Source organism: Sciurus carolinensis, chromosome 12 (assembly GCF_902686445.1).
Source record: "Sciurus carolinensis chromosome 12, mSciCar1.2, whole genome shotgun sequence".
In the NCBI taxonomy this organism is placed as follows: domain Eukaryota; kingdom Metazoa; phylum Chordata; class Mammalia; order Rodentia; family Sciuridae; genus Sciurus; species Sciurus carolinensis.
In genome coordinates this window covers 91,155,530-91,181,747 of record NC_062224.1, presented here as the reverse complement: position 1 = coordinate 91,181,747, position 26,218 = coordinate 91,155,530, and the positions used below count along the sequence as shown (strand labels likewise).

At 31.8% G+C, this 26,218-nt stretch overlaps 1 protein-coding gene across 1 annotated transcript in view; it reads right to left on the bottom strand.

Annotated features, from left to right (window-relative positions):
• The window catches only part of LOC124961705 (potassium channel subfamily T member 2-like), a 354,530-nt gene that overhangs the window by 76,166 nt on the left and 252,146 nt on the right, over nt 1–26,218 (bottom strand). The window contains 6 exon segments of the mRNA XM_047520608.1: nt 1,227–1,361; nt 12,213–12,339; nt 12,342–12,384; nt 16,400–16,505; nt 19,043–19,256; nt 22,739–22,968. Of these exon segments, the coding sequence (XP_047376564.1) occupies nt 1,227–1,361; nt 12,213–12,339; nt 12,342–12,384; nt 16,400–16,505; nt 19,043–19,256; nt 22,739–22,968 (855 nt within the window).

The window sequence follows — 26,218 nt, the reverse complement described above, 5'->3', positions numbered from 1 at the left end:
CTGTAGAACATGTAATCCTACTTTTGGAATGAGCCATTCTTATGCAAATTCACAATAGATTTTTCCAGGTGTTGTGACAGATCCTTTACATATCCGATCTCTAATCTTTGCATTAGCACTGCAAGGTGGATTAATTATTTTCCACAGTATTTCATAGATGAGAGACTGCATTTGAATAAGGTCACCAAGTTAATAGTGTCCATGGAACCTCTAGAAGAGGTCATGCCAGATGAAGTTTGCTGCTACAAGAGTTCACGCTCTGTGGCTTTCCCATGTCATCACATGAAAGTGATAATTATACTGCTCAAGTATATTAACTAATATTTATTAAGTGATTAAAAACTACCAGGCATGTGCAAAGGCATTATATGTCTTTAAATCTTAAATAATCTTGTAATTATGATATTGAGATTTAAGAAAGGAAAGTAATTTCCCTCAAACTATACCCAAAATTGCAAGCATAACCGAGACTCATATCTGGGCACCTCCCTCTAAATTTTGAACTTGAACTATACACTGAGATAATTAGTCTCAATACTTGCATTGCTACACTATGAAGGTGTGAAGGTAGAGTGAGGATGGATGGCCATTCAGTTGAGATTGCTTTATTTACTGTCATAATTTGTAGCTCATATATTTTCTTTAAGCTGCTGCAAAACTCATTCATGTAACTGAAATCATGATGTTTCTGATATTTAAATTTTCAGGTAATTTTACACAGCATCATTCCTAGTTACATAAATGTCTTCGTTAATTTGTAGATAATTTTGACTCTGCTCACATGGAAACTTTCTCTGGTCAGGACTATTTAGACTTGCCCAACAATAACCATAATGGGGTTTCATATCTGAGTTAGTTTAATTAACGAAAGACTAGAAAACAATGAGGATAAGGTTATGCATTCATTCCTAACTTGGATAAATTACCTGTTCACAGCCTTATAATATATTAATGCTAGTTAAATATATACCTCTGAGCACTGCTAGGCATGAAACCATAATCAGAACATAAGTAACAGAAATAGTGATCTGGTGGCAGACGTTTAACTTTATGCAATGCCAGTTATATACTAGGTGCTAAGTAAGTGTTTTATGAGGAAATTGATAAACAAGTGCAGACAAATTTATTGTGAACTTCTCATGTTCATTCCTAACACATAGGCAGATTCTACATTTCACACCCATCTAGCACAAAGTAAATGACAGAGCTGAGTTACAGACACATACCTGAAAAGAGTCTGCACGTTTACAATGGTTTTGGCATCTGCCATGTAGTCCTCCTCAGCACTCATGGTGCTCTCCTTGTCCACGACCACCATGTTGGCAGCAAAGGTCACTCCACACCTGAGCAAATCATCTAGGCTTGGATCAGAATCAACAGAGAAAAGAAGACATTAAATAAACTACAGTGTCAGAGTGAATGCCCAGACTTGATGATCTCTGCATTTATACAAGTTGTCCTTACAGGTGGCTTTTCTAGAGTGTGCACAGATAGATATTAATGGGAATTTTAATACAGTGTCATCTACTGACATAAAATGATTTTTCATTTGTGGCTCATTAGACTTCAATATATCCTTATAGTTTCAAAGCATTTGTGTTAAGAATTTTTACTTAGTACTATTTGTTAATTATGTAAATGGTACATGGAAAACACCCATTTTGCAACCAAAAGAAATAGAGCATGTTAGAACTTTTTACAGCTAACATACTATTTAAAAGATACAAACTTTTATATTTAAAATAATTTTTCTAAGATACTTTTGGTAAGAGTAGAGATGGATAATTACTGTATTAATTTAGATGGTTAAGCCTAATGAAATATAAAACCATGAAATGTCTATTTTTAAATGTCTGTTTTTACTTTATGTAAGAGGTATGCACTGGAGATTGGTTCTACACAGTCAAGAACATGGGAAAGATATACATATCTGTTTATTCAAATCTACCATTTAGACTACACACATTTTTTGAGCAAGTTCTAGTTTTGAACAGGTTGATCAAATTGAACAACCTGATTTTCTTGGATGCATTTGATGACTGCAAACCTAGGAATCAAACACCTGAAAGCTATACTGTGTCAGTCTTCACTCCTGCCCCTGATAAAATACCTGACCATTTCCCCTACGAATTAAAGAGAAAGATGTTTACCATTAAAGTTGAAAAAGGTTCATCATTATTCTCATTGCCTGTGCCTTATACAAACTAGAAAAATAGGGCTGAATGGGATAAGAGAGACTAAACTTGAATGAGAATAGGAATGTTCTAGATTCAGAGTTGATAGAAGACAGATAAAAAAAGAAAGGTGAATTGGATTCTGCATCGTTTTAAAACAAGAAGTATAAATATGAAAGAACTAGAGTTCATTTAAGATTATTAAATTGAAGAGCCAGGTCCCTGAGGATCTTTTCCCAAATTCATAATTGGTTGAGTTGGCCATGTCACCTTAAGCGGGAATACTATCCTTTTTTAGGGAAGGTGGGAGGAAGGATTTCTTACTCTGTTATTAGGTGAGAAAGTATTACCAAAGCCTTGAGTCCAAGATCCCCAGAAGTAGTCCAGAAAAAATATTTCGCTTGAATCAGGAGCAATGTTCTGTGGCAGAGATTTTATGGCTAAAACTGTGGAAACAGAATGTTATTCCAAATAAATTTCCTATGATAAGAGGGGCTAGGACCATAACATCGAATCAATATGATGATCTTCAAATTTAAATCCCTAGGGATACTTGGGTCTTCCTTTTACCTATAAAATTCATAGTAATTGTTCTTACATTTACTAAAAAAATAATTTAAAAAGAATTCAGCAGGGATCGGCCCTGGGATCAATCCCTAACAATGAAAAAAGTAAGAGTTGCATAGCAAATGAATCCTTTATGGAGAATGAAAATGATGACTTAATCATCTGCCTTCAAACCGCTTAATAATTTTAAATTACTTCCTCATATTTCAGGTTCACAATTGTTTTTCCCCATTTAAAAAAAAAAAAAAAACTCTATTGTAATTAAATAGGAAAAGAGAAAGAAAAAGTTGCAAAAGGTAACTGGATGAGAACATACAGATAGAAGTTAAGACAGAAAAGATGAATCTTTAATCAACAATAATTTAAGGAAACTGAACTTATTATACTTGAAAAAAATTTCCCTGGGGGTAGCTATGGTAAGTTGCTAACACCTACCTATGCCCATAGGTATCAGTGAATTCCATCTATAACATATTTTCAGTTATAGTCTATTTATAACTTTGTCAAGTAATTATTATCATTAAATATGAGTTTAAATCTACAGAAAACATGCATTAGGAATAACATTCCTGAACCATGTAGGTGCTTTATGATCTTTGTTTTAATTGAAAATTATTCTTTTATGTATTTAATCATTTTTTCCTCTCTTTAGTAGACTACTAACTTATAACTCATGTCTCTCTTAATTTCTTTCCTCTCTCTCTCTCTGCACTACCCCATTTTCTTCAGCATGGTTGCTGTGCACAGTTTGGCCACCAGATGGCAGCTGAAGAAAGTCAATCTAGATTTTTTATTCATTTTTTTAAAAAGTCACAGATAATCTAATTGGTGATGCCTCCTATGTCACCTTTCTCTGATTCCATTTCCAAGGACTAAAATATGAAATTTACGAGTGTGAAGTGTATTCTTGAGTGTATTTTAGTGAAAGGGTTTTTCTTTTTAAGGAAAATTTTAAACATAAGCAAAAGAGAATTATAAGTGAACCTCTAAGTTCCTGACACCTAACTTTAATAATTATCAATTTGTAGCAATCCCTAGAAATGTAATGGTCTCAAGTTCTCCCTTTTTCTTGCCATAAATACTTTTTTAGAGGAAGAATTTGCTACATAGTTTATATCAGAAGCAGATGAAAGGCTTATTCATTACCTTTTATGACTTTTCTAGTGAATTTTTCATGGAAAACTATCATTCCAAAGTAACATTACTGGATATAAACGTGTGTAGTATCTGAATGGTAATTCTAGTATATCTAATTTCATTTTAATTGGTTAGTGTTATGACACCTGATAATGTGAATCATGTTAACATAGAAGTGAAGCTAAATATACTTTATTCTAGTTGACCTTTAATGTATCAACAGCTACTAAACAGTTTTAAAGTTATAGAATTTTAATTCTCAACACATACAAGATGGCATGAGAGGGCTCAATGGGCTAATTTTAGTATTTTATTTTGAAGACTGACATTTTTTATAATGGAAAAGTAATGTATTTTATGTTACTTCATGTATGTTAATTTTCTGATCTTTCACTTTTTAATGTTTATAATGACATTATAATATATGTAGCATAATATATAAATGCATTACACAATATTTTGATTAAAATATTTAGAAATTATGAACAGATATGTAACTAGAATAAATTATTAAGAAAATATTTCTATTTGTAAATGTAAGTTAAAACAAGCATTTCTACATTTAAATTATGGAATGATATCAATATATCATAATATTGAATCCTTAGTAGTTTTTCTTGATACTGTAACAATAGTAATATGTCATTTTTATAGAGGACAAAAACTAAAATAGCTTTGGAAACTGAGCACAGCTAACAAAATTGACATGCAGTGAGATTTGTTTTAATTCAACAATAGATTACTGCTTAGGAAGTTAATATAAGATGTATAACACGCGAATATAAGCTATACATGCATAATTTATCGTATTTGCAATACTGACATGACAAATTACACTCATCATGCAGTAACAAGGCACAGCACAGGACAGACCACAGGACACTACAGTAGAAATGTGCTAAAGATTTTGTCACCTACTTGTCAATAGAGCCCACCATGTAGTAAACCATTGGAAACCAACAGATTGCATCCAGAAAATGCATATCTGGCCTAAGTAGCAGATGGGTTACAAAATGAAACACAATGTCACAACAGTGGCAGCACTTCTAGGGAAAGGAAGCAAGTTGACTTAGTTTGCATTTCCAAAATTAAACACTGCTGATGGGATTAATTGTAAGTGCCTTTACCTTAACATTAATTATAAAAGAACATTTATACTTGTTATGAATCACATGATGCACTCATAATTATAAAAACAAGTACTTCATCTTTCTAAATCAGAAACATTATGGCATAATTCTTCAAAAATACTGAATTAGCACTCATGATTGAAAATCTTATCAATGAATCTAAAAGTCACTCATGCAGAGGAGGCCTTGAAAATGAACCAATGATTTTTTTTCTTAGATACCCTAAAGCAAGGGCCTGTTAAGAGTAACCTGTAGACATGCTTATTAACAGCAACTTTGTATAAGGAATGTATATAATCAAAACATGCTCCATAATATATCAGCATGTCAAATAAATGCAGTATATGTCCCCATGCAAAATATGAACTATATAAAATTATAATGAATGCATTACACCTTTAGTTTATTGATTTACTTAATGTAGGTTGTTGAAGAAGTACTTATTATGACTGAAATATTTACTTGTATGGAAAAGAATCATAACCTAAACCTTACTTAGAAATCACTTAATATATTGCATTCACTTTACAGAGGTATTTCTTTCACGCATCTATTTAAACAGCATACATGTACCCCAAAATTTCATTTCATACATTTTTTAATATATTCAGGCATATTTTTTTAAAAAAAGAATACCATGTTAAGCTGTAAGATATACAGAGTTGTTTGAATCTATGCACAAAATCACAAAAATGCAATATATCTTTAATATGAAAAAAATTATTAAATTTGGGAGGCAGAATTGGCAGAGAGGTGATAGGTAAATTGGGTATAGAAGAGTATGTAGGAGTTTGCCTAGTACAACAAAAGCAAGGGAAACTTGAGGCCAAGGTAAATATAGCACCTGCAGTTTTCCAGATGCTGATTCCCAGTTGGAGAATCAGCTGACTCCTATTTTCTGTTGGGCATTCTCCTACCTCTATACACTCTAAAGAAAAAGAAACCTCAGTACAGCAAACCATAAAAAAGAAACCCAAAGAATACCACTTTTATAGTCCTGACTGGATTCCTGTCACAAGCAAATTTCTTTGTTCTCATTTAAATGGCCCAATATATTATAGCTTTTAATTTTAAAAGTCCTCACTTAGTTTAGAAGTAATTTTCATTTTTTGCTATTTATTGTAGTCACTTCCATATTTTTCTATCACATGTAACAACATTAGGTACAACTTTGGTTTATTTTATTTTTTGAATTGTTTTTTATCATTACTCCAAAACATTCATAAAATGTGTATTACTAAATCATGGTCTATAAACATTTTTAAAGCTCCTGGTGTGTATTGTTTTCCACAAATATTACAATACTATGCACTGAGTAGCAGTCTCTAGATACTTATATTTTTCTTTTTCTAGGCACTATCCTGTTTCTTAAATTTATGAGAGTCATTCTCATTGCTAAAACAAGACCCTCTGTGTCTCTCTTACCCTGTTTCATAATTTTAGAAGACTGGGTGAGGATGCCAACACTGGGGAGTCACACATGGGTTAAACCCTTTGTCTGCATTTTGATGTTTATTTTTTTGTTGTTATTTTCATTGTTCCTAACTTCTCATACAGTGCCAGTCAGATAAAATGGGTACTTCAAGTGCCAATAATGTATTTGCTGAATTGGGTCTAAACTTCTTTACTGTTAATTAGAAATCTGTTCCTTTTTAGTCTGACCCATTTCTCTGGTTTCAAACCATTTCAGTTTTCTTCTGCTATTTTCTCTGATCATCTGTCCACTGCGACATTTAGTTTCTACAGTCTTGCAACAACAATTAATATTACAAATCATTCTGTTCAATAAAAACATTTGAAACTTGCTAGGTAATAACACATACTGAGATCACTGGGTCAAAGTAAGTCTTTATGTTATGTTAACAATTCTGTCAGAGTTCAAGTTGGAGATAAGGCCTTCTCATTTTGTTGCTGTCTAGTAAAGATCATAAAAGCTAATTGGTCATCAAAATTATTGCCTTGCTTTAGGAAACTCATGAGTTTCAATTATGTACAGTTCTTCCACAACGATGTATCTATAGTGGACAAACACTCATCCAGATTCTTAGAACTTGTTTTTAAATTATAGTTGCAAGGTTCATCTTTACATGAATTCATACATGTTTCATGGTAAATCGATCCTTTGAACACAGTAAATGTATTACCTGATGAAATATTTAATGTAAAGTGTCACAATAGGCCATATTCTTTGCAAAATTCAATTTAAAAAATGGATTCATCTACTACTCATATTGAAAAAAGATGGTATAAAAGGAAACATGAAATACAAAGAAAAACTCGATTTTGCATGAATGGGTATTGTGCCTTCTCATTTAAACAAACTGACAGTACTTTTAATGGCACTGATCTGTTTACTGAGTAACATAAACTATATCTCGGCCTCTTACTAGACTAGTTTTTATTAGTCATTGGGAGAAGTTAATAAGCAAGCACAGGTTTTACCTTGAGAAGCATTATTATTGAGAAACACTAAACAAAAACACGAAACATTCATAAAAACAGCAGTCCTTTTCTTAGGTTACATCCCCAAAGTACAGATGAAAATTTGAATATAAGAAAAAAATACAGTAGCACAATAGAATTAAATGTATGCATTTTTTAATCTGACTGGCTAAACAGAGAAGGCCTATCTATGACATTAGAAATTACATTAAAGAAAATAATGTGGAAAATAATTGACAGATACAAATATAATGTTCATCACACAATTTCAATACGTAAGAAGTAAATGTCAAAATTGTTATTTATAAAAAATTCATAGATCAAAGTTGCCTTACATTATGTAAAAATGTATTTCAAATCAATAAGAGAAAAATAAATAGGACAGGAAAATAGATCTAAGGCAGAATAAATTCAGAGACCAAAAAACTCAAACAGGCTGAAATAAGTAATAAATAAACATTCAACAAACAAAAAGTAACTCATGTAAGTAAACAAAACAAAGTGAGCATATTTATTAATTAGTCCTAACTATAATTCTACAAAGAAAGATGACTACTTATAATGCCTAAAATCTCATACTGTCATAAAATCTCTGATAATAAAAATCACCATTATATGCAAATATTAAATAGCAAGTACATGTTAGGGACTAAGTAGGTTAATAAGTTTGCCTGGATTTGCAAAATTCAAGATAATTATTTCTTTCCCGTTGAACTGATAACCATAATAAATTTAATTTCTTTAATTCAAGCTCAAGAAATGAGTGTAATATGCCTTTCTGAGCAGTTTATTTTGTTAACATTTCATAATTCCACTTGTACGTAGTTTATTTCTTCCAAAAGCCATTAAAGATTAACTGCTGCTACTTCGAACAAATTTTATATTTTTATTAATTGGGTTTTCCACCCACTGATTTGAACAGTAACTGTGTTTCTTTTTCTTTTTTGCCTTTTTCTTTTCTAGTACTGGGGATATGAAGCCCATGCTAGGTATACATCCCTAGTCTTTTACTTTTATGATTTTTGAGGTGGAGTCTCCATAAGTTTCTAAAGCTGGTCTGAAACTTGTCATTCTCCTTCTTCAGCCCCCTGAATCTCTGCACCCAGTCAGTATTACTGTCCAGATTGGCAGAAGGGAAACTGACATTTTCTGACTGCTTTTTACGTGTCAGATCTTGCATCAGTGCTTTCTGTGCATTATATTCCATGCAGTCTCACAAAAACTTGTGAAGTGTTCTCACCATTTTAAATCAGAAAGTTGAGTCTTAGAGATTCAATAGCATGTAACAGACCTATCAGAAGTTAAGCTTCCATTTTGTCATAGTTTTATCTGAGGTCGAACTTTTGAATTTCTCTAGTAAGGACACTAATATAAAAGATATTTTATTATTACTTTTAAAAGAAATTGAAGTGTTTGTGGCAATTTAATAAATGGGTAGCATAAAAAAGACTTTGGTAAAAATTAATAGCAAAAGCTTGGATCTTCCACTTCATCACTGTGTAGCTTTGGGTAACAGATGTTACCCAAAACATCTATTCTGGTATTATCAGATGACTAGATGACCTTTCCTGTAAGGACCATAATCAAAATATTTGAATTGGTGTGGCAACAGAGCCAACACAACAGAAGGCCAGCCAGCCAGAAGTGACACAAGTTCTAATGAACTGCAGAAAGATTAGAATGGCTCTAATGAATGAAGCAAACGATGTTTTTCAATAAGACCATTTCATTTAACTACCATTTGATCTAGAGAAGTCTTTGTAAATAGAAATATTATAAACAATTATTTTACCATATTATGTTTGTGAATATTATAAATTCAATTAACATTTTTAAAATTCACACTTATTATCTGTTACTGTTTGATATATTAATTGAATTTCCTAAATAGTGACATATCAAATATTATTTTCAGCAGTGCTCATAAGAATTTAAAATAGAGTCAAACTCTGAAACCTTTACAACTAAGTAATAGTTGTAGAAGTGTATTCAATCATCATTGCACTTTTCTTATAGCATGGAAATATTTTAAAGAACAAAACATCTTTCTTATAATATTATAATGTGAATTGCAAAATACTAGCCATTTCCAAGCAAAGTGTTTAAAAAAAAAAAAAAAAAAAAAGGACCGCATAAAGTTTCCAGGAACATTATTTACTGGTATTCAGTTTTCATTTCCTCATTCTTGCCTCAAAGACCAGAGGAAATCAAATACAGATGTTAAATGACACTTTTGAAAAGTACACATGAAGCTAATAGATTTCACGGTATAAACTTACAGCTTAATCTGAAATAATGATAATATGTAAGAATGAATTAAACCTACAAGAATCATCAAAGAGCAGTTTCTCATTAACTACTGGTTTACAAATGTAAGCTATTTGGAAGGCTAATGTAATTTTAATGCAAAATTAATATGAAGATAAAATATATTCTTGCTTTTAGAAACAATTGACAAGAAATATATATGTATTTAATATATCAAACAACTCTAAGTTAAATAAGATCACACCTGAATGAACAATGAACTAGGAATTGTTTAGAGTTTCTAATTCTAGGATTGACCTTGGAAAAGGTCATGTAACTTCTTTGGGTCTGTTTTATATCATCTGTATGTTAAGAGACAGAGTGTATGATAGTCACTTAGCCATCAGTTTATTTCAATGTTTACACTGTAATTTGTAAAAAGTTTGGTACAACTCTCTGAGGCCAGATCATCTCTATGTAATATGCTTATATTTCTTATGGGAATAAAATATACAAACACAGGTAAAATGTCTGGTACAATAATGGAGATGTAAGTAAATACTCATTAGCTACATAATTATATAAAGAATGGAGATAAAGTATATTAACTTTATTAAATGATTGTTATGGTATTATTTAGATAAAATTTTCTCTGAGAAAAGCTACATTTTTATCCGCACAGAAATATTGACCAGTTTGTCAGCAATTTAAGGAAGAATAGTTTTCAGATTTTTCTGTAACAATTTATTAAATTCAGGAATTAAGATTGTAGAAACAACCACCTGACTTTGTAATTCTAAAACACAAGTCACTCATTCAAGAGTGAGACATAACGATGACCTGCTGATTAAAAATCAAACAGAAAAGGACCAAGTTGGTACAACTACTTTGAAATTTACTTAAGAGTACATGTGATGAAGGTGGAAAAGGAGGAAATTTGTGATTCTGAGACAGTATTATTTAGTATTATTTATTTAGAGGGGTCTATCTCTACTTCATAGAGAGAATTCCACTTCCAAATATGGAGAAAGAAATTTTCGGCAGGACCTTTAAGCATCAGGACAAGAAATCTCAACTTGAAGTAACATGAAGAGGAGGAAAGGACCATTTCTGCCCTTAGCCCTATCAGAGGGATGCTATAAGCACAGTTCCATTTGCTACACCTCAAGTTTCTCCCTCTTTCTTTTAGTGCCCTGGGGCTTGAATTGATCCTGCTTGATTCAATCATCCAAGATGAATTTGCTCCAAGACCATCAATTCACTAATTCTGTCTTGAGGGGAGTGGGCACACCATAAACAGAGTAAAAACCTGACCAGTTTGGGTTCACATAGATAAGTCTGCTGTGCCACCTCATCCAGTCCTAACTTTACATCTTCCCCTCACAGAAACTTCAGAATTAAGGGTGTGCTCAAAAGGTCTGAGAAGAGCTGAGCAAACACAGTATTGCTATAGCCATCCCACAAACCAACTTTCCTTCTCAGATTTGGATTAACATGCTTTTATTTCTTCTGACTTTGTATCCGAGTTTTTCTTCCTCCATGCCTACCCTTTCCTTAGATGGCAAAGAGGTACTACAAGTCACTGCATCATTAAACCTGAAAATACTTCAAACAAAATTTCTGCAAGTGTGCTCAGCATGTAAATTAACCATTGTGAAGGCACTGCAAAAAGAAGATACATCAATGAGAATTTTGATATTGTTATACTCAGAAAAAAATGAAGTTATAATATATTGGGGAAATATCTCTGTTCTGAGGATCTTCTCTTGTTATTTTTAAAAGACAGAGATAAGACAACAATATTTGGCCTCACTTAACTTATTTTGAAATGGATGAGGACTTTGATCTAAGGAACACTTTCTATTAATTTCCTGACATAGAAAGGAATATTATAATTTTAGAGTAAAATGGCTTTGAGTATTACATTCAGTGACCTATATTTATATTTGTAGAAGAATTTCCAAAATATTCATGTAGTCTTACTTAACAAAAGTAAGTCAATCCAGTAGTTTCAAACTAAATACATATGATAAAGTATTATTTCTGTTAATGTTTTAGAATATATGTTTTAACAGTAGCACAATAACAACATGTGATGATGTCCATGGTACAACATATAAAAATGGATTAATAAATGCTTCTCTAATAATTAATAGTTCTTTAGAAAGACAAAAAAATTATCCAGTTTTGGCGGAGATTTTTCAGTCTAGTTGATTAATTTAAGGAAAATTATAGTAATTATTTCAGTGGCCTGTTTCCAAGAGATGACCACTGGAAAACCATTTTACGTAAAATTCTCAGAGCATTCAGTTATGGTTTAAGCAGTATTTGTGAAACATAAGCATATTTTATGATTTTTATATATCATAGCAGAGACTATATCTCCCAATGAATCATGTCACATAATGTGTCTGATTTAAAAGGCTACCTGCAAATTAAAGTCAATTTATTTTTATGTACAAAATATGATATTAAAAACTCTTTGTCTTGTTTGTGTATTTTAAAATATACTTACGGGTTATCCAAAAGCAGTACTATGGGATTAAGTTCTTTCTTTGGTCTATAATATGCCCTGAGAGGAACAATAAAATTATACAATCCATTTCCAGCTGTTTCAGCTGCAACTATAATTAGTTTATTTTGAATCCATAGGCTTTTGCGTCCTCATAGTAGTTATGCTGGCAACTCTAGAGAAGAAAAATTATACAAAGAAATGCCATTTTTATACTCCACTAAAATTTGGTAAAATAATTTAGGATATATGGAAATGTAAAATTAATTAAATCCTCATTTTCTAACAAATTTAAAAATAGTTACATTTGTCTGTGCCCAGTTCTCCAACTTGAGTTAGGAAATAAAAGTGTGCATGGACAAGGTATATTAATCATAAATAACATATCTTGATGATTGAGAGAGCAGCAATGTGTGCGTGCTCAGGTTCTACCATAATGCTAAACTTCCTGATAGGTGACATCTGGGTAATAATACTGAAAAATTACCTACCTATAACTTTCATTTCCAGAAATAAAGCAATATTATATTTAAATAGTCTTAAGACTATTTCTTGTACTGAATACCTGAAGTGACAGACTAAAAAAGAAAATTAAATAAAACAGAAAATGAAACAAAACAACAAAAAACTCTCCTAAATACATAGCTGAGCTGTCAAGATACTGATGCAAATACTCAAAATGATAATAAAGTCAATAACAACAAAAAACAAGAAGGACACTTTACCAAAAAGCTCATTTTTGGCCTGAGGGCACTCCACTATTTCCTGAGTCTAGAATTTGCTGGAGTTAACATTACTAAACCAAGACTATTTTAAATTAAATGATCTTTATAGATAACTGCTTTGGTGTTTCACTCTTTCACTTTTTTACCTATGTACATGGAGTTATTTTTATTTATTTGGGTTCAGATTAGTTCTGTATGGATTCATCATCATGTCTGGAATATTCTTTGCCATTATTCCTTAAGAAAAAAATGACAAAACATGGTGGAAGCGAGGCACCAGGAGTAAATAGAAACAATAAGATAATCAGACCCACCAAAGATTATAGTTTTTGCTGTCATATGTTCAGAATATAAATATGCATAGTAATATGTTTAAAGAAATAAGAGAAAGAACTTAAAATATGAACACAGGACAATAGGCTATTGGATATATCCAAAGTAGATGTTAAAAATAATATTGCATCTATTCTTTATATTTTTAAAACTAAACAGCATAACTCAAAGGATATTTAAATCACATATAATGCTACTAAAGGAAACAACTTCAGGACTGAGTTGAAGATATTACCCAAAATGCAAGGCAGAAAAGGAAAGTCATAGCAAGTAGGACAGAAAAATTAAAAGTCCTGGAGACAGTGTGATACTAGGTGACAAAAATTAATCAGAATAACTGACAAGGAGATAAGAATGAGAAAGAAGCATTATTCAAGTAAATGCTAAGAATTTTCTTTCTCTTTTTTATAATACAGTTTGGTTTATTTATTAATTGGTATTGCATTCCAGGTTCTTCCAAATTCCTGGTCAGTTTTTAAAAATTTGCCTACAATGAAATTCACAAAGCATAGGGTTATGACTGAGGATTTTTCTATAAGTGATTAAAAAAAATCCTCAGGAAACTCATAGAACCCAAATTCAAACAGAGAGGAACACACAGAGAGAAATGCACACTCATCATATCATAAGAAAGTCTAGAACTACCAAGACAGTGAGATCTAAAGCTGAGTCACGGGGGAAAAAAGAGACTACCTACAAGGAACAAGAATTTGAATGACAGCTGACTTTTCAACAGTGCAAGAGGCATAATAGACATTAAATAAAGACCTTGAAGTGCTGAGCAGAAAACTGAAAGTCTTGTTTTGAATTGAACAACCAAACAAGACTGTCTTTCAAGAAGGAGGGCAAAACAAGGATGTTACAAGGGATAACATAACTGAAACATTTGACCACAAAATCTCATTAACAGTAATTCTAATTTATGTAATCTAGGCGGTAGGAAAATGACTCCAGAAAAAGAATTCTCAAGCATAGAAAGAATGAAGAACAAAGAAACTGGTAAAGAACAAGGCATCAAGTCTTCAGTGAATGGCCACTTGGAGAGTTACTAATACAAGCATAATGTTGAAGCCATATTAAGAAATAAGATCACTCAGAAAGAGGTTATAGGAGGAGAAAAGTGACAGGTTGATGGAGATCATTGAGAACTTCAGTATTTGTGAAACAAGTGAAGAAAAAAATGACAATCTTGCCTTTTGAGATATAGGAGCAGCTCAATTAGTAAGGTAAATCCAAGGAGAAAACATAAATCCCAAAATCCAACATTGGAACAGAGTGTATTGACCAATCTGAGCCCAACTCACTCTCTTGGTAGAACAGTGGAGTCAACTGCATAACTCCATTCCATAATGCGAAAGTGGGCACCTGTTTACCATAGAAGTCCACCTCCAACCAGCCGTGTGCTGCCCACATAACCTTTAATTCTAGATAGCAGCAGCCAATCAGTAACACTGAAAACTTTGTGTTATGAATATAGTAAAGAGACAGGTCATAATCTACGAATTTAAAATATCATCTATTGCTCCCCCACCAATACTCATCTCTGAAAGCTAAGCCTTCGAACGAATCAGGTTCCTTGGAGACAAATCATTTCTAATCTTTGGTTTCCTAATACTGTTTCCTTTTTAACTGTGTATCAGGAAGAAATGAATGTCACCAGAAGTGAGTCCACGTCTCATGGTGCCTGAAATATACGCTATTTTAGGAATTTTCTTTAAGGAAAGCAACAAAAATACTACAAATAAAATAAGAGTTCAAAGAAAAAATAATTGTTGATAGGATTAATGCAGTTGAATGATGCCAAAATTTAGGATTTATTAATGTTACCAGAAATACAGAGCTGGTCAAAAATATCAAATGCTTCATAAAATTAAAATAAGGATTAAAAAAAATATATCAAATGAAATAAGTCCTTGAGAGTTGGAATTATCCATTTCAATGGGTCCATGTGAGTAGGAACAATGGCAAAGATTTACAAAGCTACTTCAGGGAGATAAAGATGGGAATTTCCTAATATTCTCTTAATCTTCCATCTGAAGAAGGCAGCAGTAACAAATTTTATAAAGTTTATCATATGAAGGAAGAAATAATTAGAATATCAACCAAATGAATTAAGTACTTATTAATTTATTGACTTTCTTACGTTATTATGTTAAATACATTCAAATTTAAATAATCTTTACACAAACCCTATAAAGTCATATTAATTTTACAGATGAAGAAACTGAAATTCAGTGTTGAAGTTAGTTGCATATGTTGCACAACTTTGTAAGTAGAGAGCTGGGATTATTTTTAAATAATTTTTTTAGTTATAAATGGACACGTCATCTTTATTTTATTTTGTTTTATTTATTTTTATGTGGTGCTGAGGATCACATATGCCAGACAAGTGCTCTACCACTAAGCCACAACCTCATCCCTGAGAGATGAGATTTTAATGCTAACTCCAAAACTTGGAGTAAAATAAATCCTTAAATTAATGCTATGCTTAACTCTCTAGGGAACATGTAAGATTCTCTGTTTTATCTGTTTTCTTATTCTTCAGGAGAAACAACTCATATAGGTCAAGTTCAATGACTATGTCGTGGAAAAGATTAAAATGCTAACATTCTCTGAATTTTTCTGTTTTGTACAGCTCTTCTACGCAATTCTGGCAGCAACCAAAAAGTGCATAAAAATTTGGTGAAAGGAGAAATTGGACAAAACAATTAGTTTCCAGTCTAGTCATAAAAGCATCTTTGTGTCTACCATGTTAGGACAATATCATCTTATGTCAAGAGATACCACATGGATTTGTTGCAAAAATGTGAATAAATAAAGCACATTTGGTCAATGTGATTTCAGGAGCCTTTTAAATGTTGAGGGTTCACAGGCTTGATATTTAGGCACTTCTCTTTCCCCTTTTAAAACACAGCTGATTGATCCATTTAGTTAATTTAGTATAAGTATAGAGCATTTGGGCAAACTTTTATGAAGTTAAAAAGTAAAATTAACCACTTTAATTTACTTTGAAAAGATAATATCCTTTAAACCCATTTTGGTCAAAATACTGCACAAATTATTTAAATATATGTGACTGCAAAATGCTATCATTTTATTATTGGAGAAAACAACAGCAAAACCAATGCTTACCTTGTCTAACCTTAAGCAGCAAAATGGCACTTTTTCCTGAAGAAGATGACAAAAAGTGGGTGAACTTCCTATATATGGAGAGTAAGGTGGGTAGCCTTTAGCATAGCTGCAAAAAATATAAAACATTACCTATAGACATAAAATGGGACATTCCCTATGGCCTAGTCATGCAAAGGTGATCAATTCTGACCATGTTCTCATGTTTTGATGAAGTTGGATTCAATAACTCTTTATGTTGCAATTATATTTTGATATACTTTAGAATGGGAGTCAGCAAATTATGGTCCAAGGATCCAGTCTGTGTTACTTGTTACTACAAGGTTTTGAGATTTAAGGGTGATTTTTATATGGTTAAATTGTTGGAAAAAATTCAAAAGAGTATTTTCTGTCATGCAGAACTTATATGAAGTTAAAATTCTATGTTCATAAATATGGCTTTTTGGAACCCATGTATTCTCATTCATTTAATGGGCAGGACTGCATGCAATTGTGCTTCAACTACAGTAATGAGTAGCTGCAACAGGGATCATAAAACCTCAGATATTTACTAGTTGTTTCTATCTAGAAAAAGTTTCCCAACCCTCAGCTTGGAAGATGTAGACATAATTTTAACAACTAGTAATGTTAATATTTACAAAATGTGTTTAATGGAAAATGCAGTATTATGAGTCATTCTTTCAATATTTCTTAGCCATAGTTGCATAACCAAAAGGGAGCAAGTGATTGAGTTAATTAGTTTAAAACAGAGATTTTGCTGGAATCGTACTTGAAATATTATCAAAGACATTTAGTTTGTTTGCTGACTTTTAAAAAACAGCCACCTGCATATTTTGGCTATACTGATTTAAAAAATGTAACTTCTAAAAAGTAGCAGCATAAATGACAATGAAGAAATAAAAGAAAACTTAGTGAAAGCAATGTTCTTTGCAAAGGGAAGCTATTAACTTTACTGAATTTACCTGCAAAGCCATGAATGTTAGACATAATTGAAACTGCTTCCCAGATGTCATTGGTTCAAAAGTCAAACAGCACATGCAAATTTAAAAGTTTGTAATGTCCTCTACTATTTCAATATTTTTCATTTCCCTAGAAATCAACACTTTCTACTTCTCAATATTGTCAGAAACGTAAAGAATTTCAGTTACCCTTCAATATGCTATTTTTTCCAAAGATATTGATTGCAAAGCCCGTGCCTTGCTCCCATCCCAGGACCCACAAATATATTTGTGTACATGGACCATTAATTCTTTGAAAGTAGATTTTGTTTTGTGAGTGCTTCAAAGTTTCTTGTAATAAATGAAAAAGAAGAGTTTGGGAGATGAAAAATTAGGGATCTTTCTAAGTTTCAAATATATTTCAGTTTCTCTTAATTCATGTCAATATTAATAGAATTTATATGAAAGATACTGGGAAAAATGTTAGGTGATGATACTACCAATACCACTAATACCAGTACTACTAATAAGAACAGAAATTAATATTTATTAATATTGATTGCTTGGCACAAAACACTGCACTAAGCATTTCCCTCCATTATCTCAATTTTCATATAATGCTATGAGGTAGTAATTATACAGGGTATAGAGGTAAAGAAACCATAGGCCATATTGTTGTAATCAGTCACCACACATAATCAGTATGAAGTGAAACTGCCTTAGCAAAAAAGTCTTGCAGACTCCATAGTCAAGGTGTGTAACACTATGATTTCTATTTTGCTGTGGCAATAGAATATGTGGAATAATATCCAAACAGATTCTACTGTAGGCTAAAATTTTATCAATACTCTAGAGATAGATACTGTAACATTATGGAAGCTTAGAAAAGGAGAGAATCCTTTTATTCACAAATTTAAAATATTATTGGTCTATACTGAATGAAAAAGAATGCTAAAAGTGAGATAAGGAAGGGAAGCTTAATGGAGGAAGATGCTATTACATGTCATTAAATAAGTCATTGAACTTCAATATGGATGTGGAATTAAAAAAAATGATGGTCATAATTTGGGTATGAAGTGTCCCCCAAAGGTCATGTGTTCAAGTTTTGGTTCCCAATGTAGCTATGTTCAGACGTGAGGCTTTTAGGGAATGATTTGATTATGAGGCATTAACCTCATCAGTGAATTAATCCATTTCATTTGATCTTTCCTCCTGTAAGTTGTTTATGTCAGGTATTTAGATCACTGTAAAGAAAAGGTAACTAATACAATATAATCAAAAATACAATCATGAAAGTGTACTTTATATCCTAGGAATACAAACATATATATTTTTTTGTCTTTAAGGATAAAGTATAGTGCTGGGGATACAGCTCAGTTGGTAGAGTGCTTGCCTTGCAAGCACAAGGCCCTGGGTTCAAACCCCAGCACCACAAAAAAAAAAAAAAAAAAAAAAAAAAGGATAAAGTATATTTTAGAGAAAAATGAGATTGGAAAGACATATTAAAATCAGAAACTTGGGGGCTTAGAATGCTAATAAGACAGTGGCTAATAGAGGGGTCCTTGGTAGAACACCGAAGGAATGACTCTAGAATGGCCACAAGATGAGAACATTAGCTCCTTACTTATTGGTAAGGTATCTAAGGACAATACTTAAGGTCATTAATACAAAACAAATCATCTCTTCCCCTCAGAATATCCAAACATACTCTAAATTTGAAGAAATTTCTTCATCTGGTGCAGTTTCATCTTCCGACTGGTCACTTAGAAGATCACATGTTTGAATTGATGATGTATCTGCAACCTCTAGAACAGGAGCAATGCTAGGTCTTCTTAATTCTTTGCTTCCCTCTACAGGAAGAGCCAGGGTAGGACCACTGGCAGATCTACAGCTTGTGTCTTGCAAATCTATAGCCACAGTACCTGAAACAATGAAACATCAAAACACATTAAGGCATGTGTCACATATATGACACACTGATCACTTGATGATGAAAGTTAATGAAATACAACCAGCATTATGAAGATCTATAACCTTGAGTCCTGAAAGCTAAATACTTTTTTTCTCATATAAATGTTTCCCTGGTAAGAAATCTTATAATTTAATAAAAGTATATGTGATGATTTCAATGTGACTTGTCCCCAAAAGATTCATGCATTGGGAACTTGGTCTCAAGTGTGGTGATGTGAGAGGTGATGGGACTTTTAAGTAGGTCCCCAGAGGGAGGATGCTAGATGGGAGCAGAACTCAGAAGTTCCAGAATCTGAGCAAAAGTAATGTGGTAGATTTCCACAGGCAGATTTCCTCTAATTTTTAGCAGCTTAAGCAGAGCAGTAATGTATAATACAATCTATGTATTATGGGACAGGGGGAATTTTTCTGGAGGTAATGATATAAAATTATTCATTAAACAGGTGAGCAGATTGGATTTGTTTAAATTTTACAGAAATAAAGGAAACCCCATGTGGCATTGCTGACATCTTAATACTGTTAAGCTCAGATTCAAATTTGCTACATTTACCCTCTACAGATGACTGTGTTATCTACTTCTGATAGAAAAGTGAATTCATCATTCAAAAACTTTTTCAAGACCCTCTGTGCAATGACAAAAATGAGACCTTCACTGAACTTTTCCTCTCTATTTCTGTTTAGAAGTCATAGACATATCTCTTTTTATGTAACCTAATGACCATGCCTGCACTGCGGATTAAAATATCTGCTAAATTCCTAAGAAATTAGGTGGCTCCACATCACCTCCAGCCACTACTTTATCATTTTTCTGTCTAACTTATGGATTCTCCTGTTAGTCACTGCTCAAATATTCTGCCAACACGCATATCTGGTACCAGGCTTGGCACTGGGTTATGACCACAAGAAAGCCAGAATTCAGCAGGGAGGCAATTAGTTACAGAAATAAGCTCTTGAAGGTTCCTGTCCTCTCCCTAAGGTCTTTTGCTCAACCCTCTTAAAGAGATTAATTGTCTTCTTAAGGTGAGTAAATAGGCGCCCTGTTGTCTCCTTCAGATCATTTTCTATTATTCTGCTGTGAATATGTGTCTTCAGATTACGTGATCCACTGTCTTTCATTATTTTGACTGATCTTTGCCCCTAGCCTGTTTTACTTATTTCTTAATGATTCTGGTGAATTTTAGCAATAATATTTGTTTTAGTTTGCCAAAACAAAATACTACAAATTCCGTGTCTTAACAGAAATTTATTTAGGTAGTTCAACCAAAAGTTCAGAATCAAGGTGTTTACAGGGGTACCCTTTCTGAGGGCAATGAGGCAAGGAACTAACTGCTCTAGGCTGCATTTTTTATTTTACTGGTGGTCACTTTTCCCTGTATATTTTTACTTTATCTTCCTTCTGTGCCTATCTGAGCCCAAATTTCCTCTTTCCACTAGTCATGTGGGTTTAGTGTTAACCCTAGTGACATCATTTGGACATAATTTCCTCTGTAAAAACCCCATGTCCAAATAAAATTTCATTCTGAAACACGGGGAGTTAGAATTTAAACATGAATTTGGGGAGACACAATTCAATGCATAACAACATTCTTGCCTCATTCAGTATTTCTAAAATGTAAATTGATGAATCTTCCTCCACCCTTGCCTCTTAGTTTCTTGAATCACCTGAACAAATTGCTTTTCACCTTATCTCAGCCTTTCCTTTTCATAGACATATGTAGATGCCATTATGACCAATAACAACAAAGCTGCATTTATTCATTTCATTGATTCACCCTCCAAATACCACTATTTCATGTTTCTCAGGTCAGTCTCACTGATTTCCAAACTACACCTTTGATTTTACGCTACTGGAACTTTGATTTATCGATGATGCCAACTTCTCACTGTTTCTCTCATTCACTTGATTTTTTTTTTCTCCTTATCCATCTTAAATTCTATGCTTAAGCATTATGATTATTTTTTACATTTACCCTTGTTTCCAGATACATTTATGTCCCTTACACTCCAACAAAACTTAAATTCAACTTTTTTCTTCTTTTTCTATTAGTTATTCCCTTCTAACGTACTAAATAATTTACTTTCATATATATACTGTTTATTGCCTGTATTCCCTATTATAGAATGTAAGCTCTATAAGTTAGATTTTTGTCTGTTTTTTGACTATTTTATTTATTACAAATACATATGAGAGTTCTTGGTACATATTAAGTATTTAATAAACAGCTATCAAATACATAAAGAGGAGGGGGAGGGCGAGGGAGAGAGGGAATGATTTTTTTAAAAAAATGAAGTTAAGTAATCAGGATGAATTAACCTATCTTGTCCAATCATTCCAGTTGTGGAATACCTATGAAAACTTAAATTAAGCAACAAATATTCCACTATAGTAATTCAAAACAACTGTTATGTTTTTAGAGGAATATTGTTTTAAGAAAAATGTAGGTGAATGAATAAACATTTGAAAATATATGTATATGTATACATATATTATATGTACATGAAAATATATATAAGATTATATATATCCTTTAGATTATAATTTCCAACATATTGTAATGCACCTGTGTCAATATTTTATTGTTTGTTCTATTTAGTTACACATGACCAGCAGAATGCATTTTGATTCATTATACACAAATGGAGTAAACTTTTCATTTCTCTGGTTGTGCACAATGTAGTCACACCATTTGTAATCATAGATGAACACAGGAAAACGATGTTTGTCTCTTTCCATCATCTTTCCTCCCCCATTTCCCTCTTCTCCCCTCATTTCCCTCTATACAATCCAACATTCCTCCATTTCTGTTGAAATATTCACAGGATTGAAAACATGGGACATCATGAGCTAAAGAGTAAAGACCTGGAGAAGAGAGAGGCTAGGCCCATAGCATAAGTGACACACTAGGATCATTAAAAGGAAGGAGGCACGTTCTTCATGATAGAATGTAAACATCTACAGGTTTTTAGGTGATTTGGTGGCAAAAAATTTTAGGGAAATTCATACAGCATTCTTTTGTTTTTTGCTTTTTGTTTTTTGTTGTTCTTTGTTTTTGTTTTTGTTTTTTGTTTTTCCCAAGTATAATCATCAGAGTGAAAGGGGAGATGGAAAGACAGTTTTGAGAAAAATGGAGAATATTAGAAATGCCCTCTGAAGAAAACTGGATAGGTAATTTAAAAGAGAAATATAGAAGTCAGGTACTTTTAGTACAACCAGAAATACAAAATAATTATTAACTGTATTTTATAATATCTTACTTTTTTATTAATCAACAGTATAGACATTTTCTTCTGTGTATCTAATTATACCTAGTTTACAATATACTGTACATGTTTTAAATTTAGCTTTGGAATTAAATTTAAAAAATCAGAGAATATTTATGATTTTTTTTTAAAAATAGAAACTGAGAGCTATCTGAAACTTGTTTGTACTTACCCATGCTGGCAATTATGCTATGTACAGGTAACCTGGAAGGTCCATGATAAAATGATCTTGGTACATTGCTATTTCTCTGCTGGTCTTGGTTCTTAAATGCTGAATTCTCTTCTTTGGTAATATTAATATAAAAACATATGTCTGTAGCATTCATAATGTATCGAGGACCTGGATTCAACAAAATGTTTTTATTGTCCTCCCTCCTAACACCAATCAAGCAGACACCAAACCTTAATTTGAAAAAAATAAAAATAAAAGAGTTTAAGAAAAGTAATTCAGCATAGTTCTTAGATTTTTTTTTTTTTACTCTTACATAGGTAAGAAAATTACTAAACTATTATAAAAAGAAAATATTAAAACTTCAAATCGTAGAATGTTGAAGCTTGAAGTAAACCTTAAAAGTGTAAGATGCTCATTTTTATATAAAAATATCTTCCTGTAAATTTATTTAGTTGATTATGACTAATAGAAGTATAATATACATATACATATATATAATAGAAGTTAATTAAAAAACACTACTCTGGTCAAAAAAATATAAACAGTATTTCTTACTTTGACCAAAATAATTCAAAAATTATTGATATAGGGAAAGAAAGACATTTAGAGGACATTATATGGAAGAGAGCTACAGTCTCTGAGTTTCTTTTAGTACTATTTCTATCACATTTGGTTAAATTTGAATTTTAGAAAGAACATTTGCCTTGAAGAGATGTGCAGATTAATTGGGAAAAATAAAATATTTAAATGTAATAGGCTATTTAAGCACTTTTTAAATGTTTTTTGGGTTATGTCACAAACAGGAATTGTCCTGAATATTTTTATTTGATATATCTTATAATGGCATGGAATAAATCAAATTTAAAAACATTTTATATAGAAGAATATATATGTACACATATACATTATATACATGTTAATCATACTGAGAAAGTACATTATATAATAGATTAGTGGAATAGGCTAGATATATTATAAATCCCTGAAATATATTAGAGTAACATATTTTAATACAGTTACTATTTTCATGGTATACATACCTTTTTTCTTAAGCAAATATTTGTCTCAGAAAACAACAACAACACAATAATAATAATAATAACATTCCATGTCTGAATTTTAATGCAGTTTCGTTGCTTTTTATCTTATTTCTCTGACCAAAGAAAGCAGCAACATCAATTTTTTTCAACTCTGTAGTTTTTCTAATCAAAACTTGAAAACTTAGTTCTGTAAGAAACTATATTCCATGAATTTGTGAATTCTTAATAAACTAAAATATTTAAAATGAGAGTTTAAAACTTGTTCAAGTAAGTATTCCTCCTAAAGTATAATTACTCTTGACCACCTTAATGTGTAGAGACCATACAGCAATCAGAGCTCAAATATTGCAATAAAGATGTCAAAAATCCCAAAGTACTTGAAACTTATGAACACCAGTATTGGCTATATTTTAGAAAACTATGCTTCATTGATGTGAAGACAGTACTACTTTACTACCAAAACTTCATTAAAAGAAATAAATAAAAAGATAAAGAAGGAAACAAAAAAACAAAGAAAGGAAGAAAACTATAGACCAATATGCTTGATGAACACAGGTGCAAAAATCGTCAATAAAGTACTTCCAAATTGAATTGAACAGCATCTTAAAAATGTCATACATGATTAAGTCAATTTCAGTTCAATGATGCAAACATGGTTCAACATACACAAATTAATAAAAAAATACAGAACATAAATAGGATCAAGGATAAAATCAATTATCACCTCAATAAATGCAGGAAAAGCATGTGATAAAATTCAGTATTCCATCTTGATAAAAGTCTTTATTATATTAGGAATAGAAGGATAATATATCAACAAAATAGGCTATCTATGATGAAATGATAGCCAACACCATAATAAGGAAATACTAAAAATGTTTCCTCTAAAATCAGGAACAAGACAAAAGTGTTCTGTCTCACCACTCTTATTGAATACAGTACTTGACATTTTAGCTAGAGCAATTAAGAGAAAGAAATAAAATGGATACAAGTTATCTCTTGTTTGCAGATGACATGATTCTCTTTGCAGAAAAACTAAATGACTATACCAAAAGATTCTTTGAAATGATTTTAAAAACATCAATAAATAGCAGAATTCAAAAACAACTAAAATCAGGAGCATTTCTATAGACAAATAATGAATTCATTGAGAAAGAAATCAGGAAAGCAATACAATTCACGAGAGCCTGAAAATAAATAAACACAAATTTTAACAATATCCAGGAATAAATTTAACCAAGGAGGTGAAAGACATCTGTGATGAAAATTATAAAACAATGAAAAAGAAACTAAAGAAGACACTAGAAGATAGAAAGCATTCATGTTCATGGATTGGGAGAATTCACTCTACAGAGTCAATGTAATCTCCACTAAAATACTGATGATGTTCTTCACAGAACTAGATAAAACAATCCTAAAATTCATTTGAAATCACAAAAGGTCCCAAACAGCCAAAATCTTCCTGAACAAAAAGTCAATGCTATAGGCATCACAATACTTAATTTCAAAACATGCTATAGAACCATAATAACAAAAACATTATCATATTAGCCTAAAAGCAGGCAAAAAGACTGATAGACTAAGATATAGGACCCAAGAAGGGACTATCAACTAATTTTCAACAAAGAAGCCAATAACACACATTGGAGAAAAGACAATATTTTCAACAAATAATGCTGGAGAAACTAGATATTCACATGTAGAAGTTTGAAACTATACCCATAATTTTTACACTGTACAAAAATGAACTTAAATTGAACCAAAGACCTCATTCTAAGATCTAAAAATTTAAAACTTCTAGGAGAAAACACTTCAAGTAATTCAAAGGCAACAATTTCCTGAATAAGGCTTCAGTAGCTCAGGATATAAAATCAAGAGTTAACCTATGGGATTACATCAATTTAAAAGTTTCTATACAGCCCAGTAATCCAGTTAACAGACTGAAGAGATATGTTACAGAATGAGAGAAAAAAAAATTGCCAGTTATTCAGCTTACAAAGGGTTAATAAGCCTAGATGCCCTTCAATTGATGAATGAATAAAGAAACTGTGGTACATAAATATTACTCGGTCATAAAGAAGAATAAAATTATGACATTTGCAGGCAAATAGATGAAGTTGGAGAATATCATGCTAAGTGAGATAAGCCAATCCCCAAAAAATCAAAGGACAAATGATCTCTCTGATAAGCAGATGATGATACATAATGGGGGGTGGGAGGGAGGGAAGAATGAAGGAAGGATTATATAGAGGAAAAAGAGAGGTAGGAGGGGTGGAGGGAAGGAAAAATAACAATGAGACAAATATCATTACCCTGTGTACATGTATGATTACACAAATGGTATGACTCTACTTCATGTACAACCAGAGAAACAAGTTGTACCCCATTTGTTTACAATGAATCAAAATAAATAATTTAAAAAATACATAAAGAACTCAAA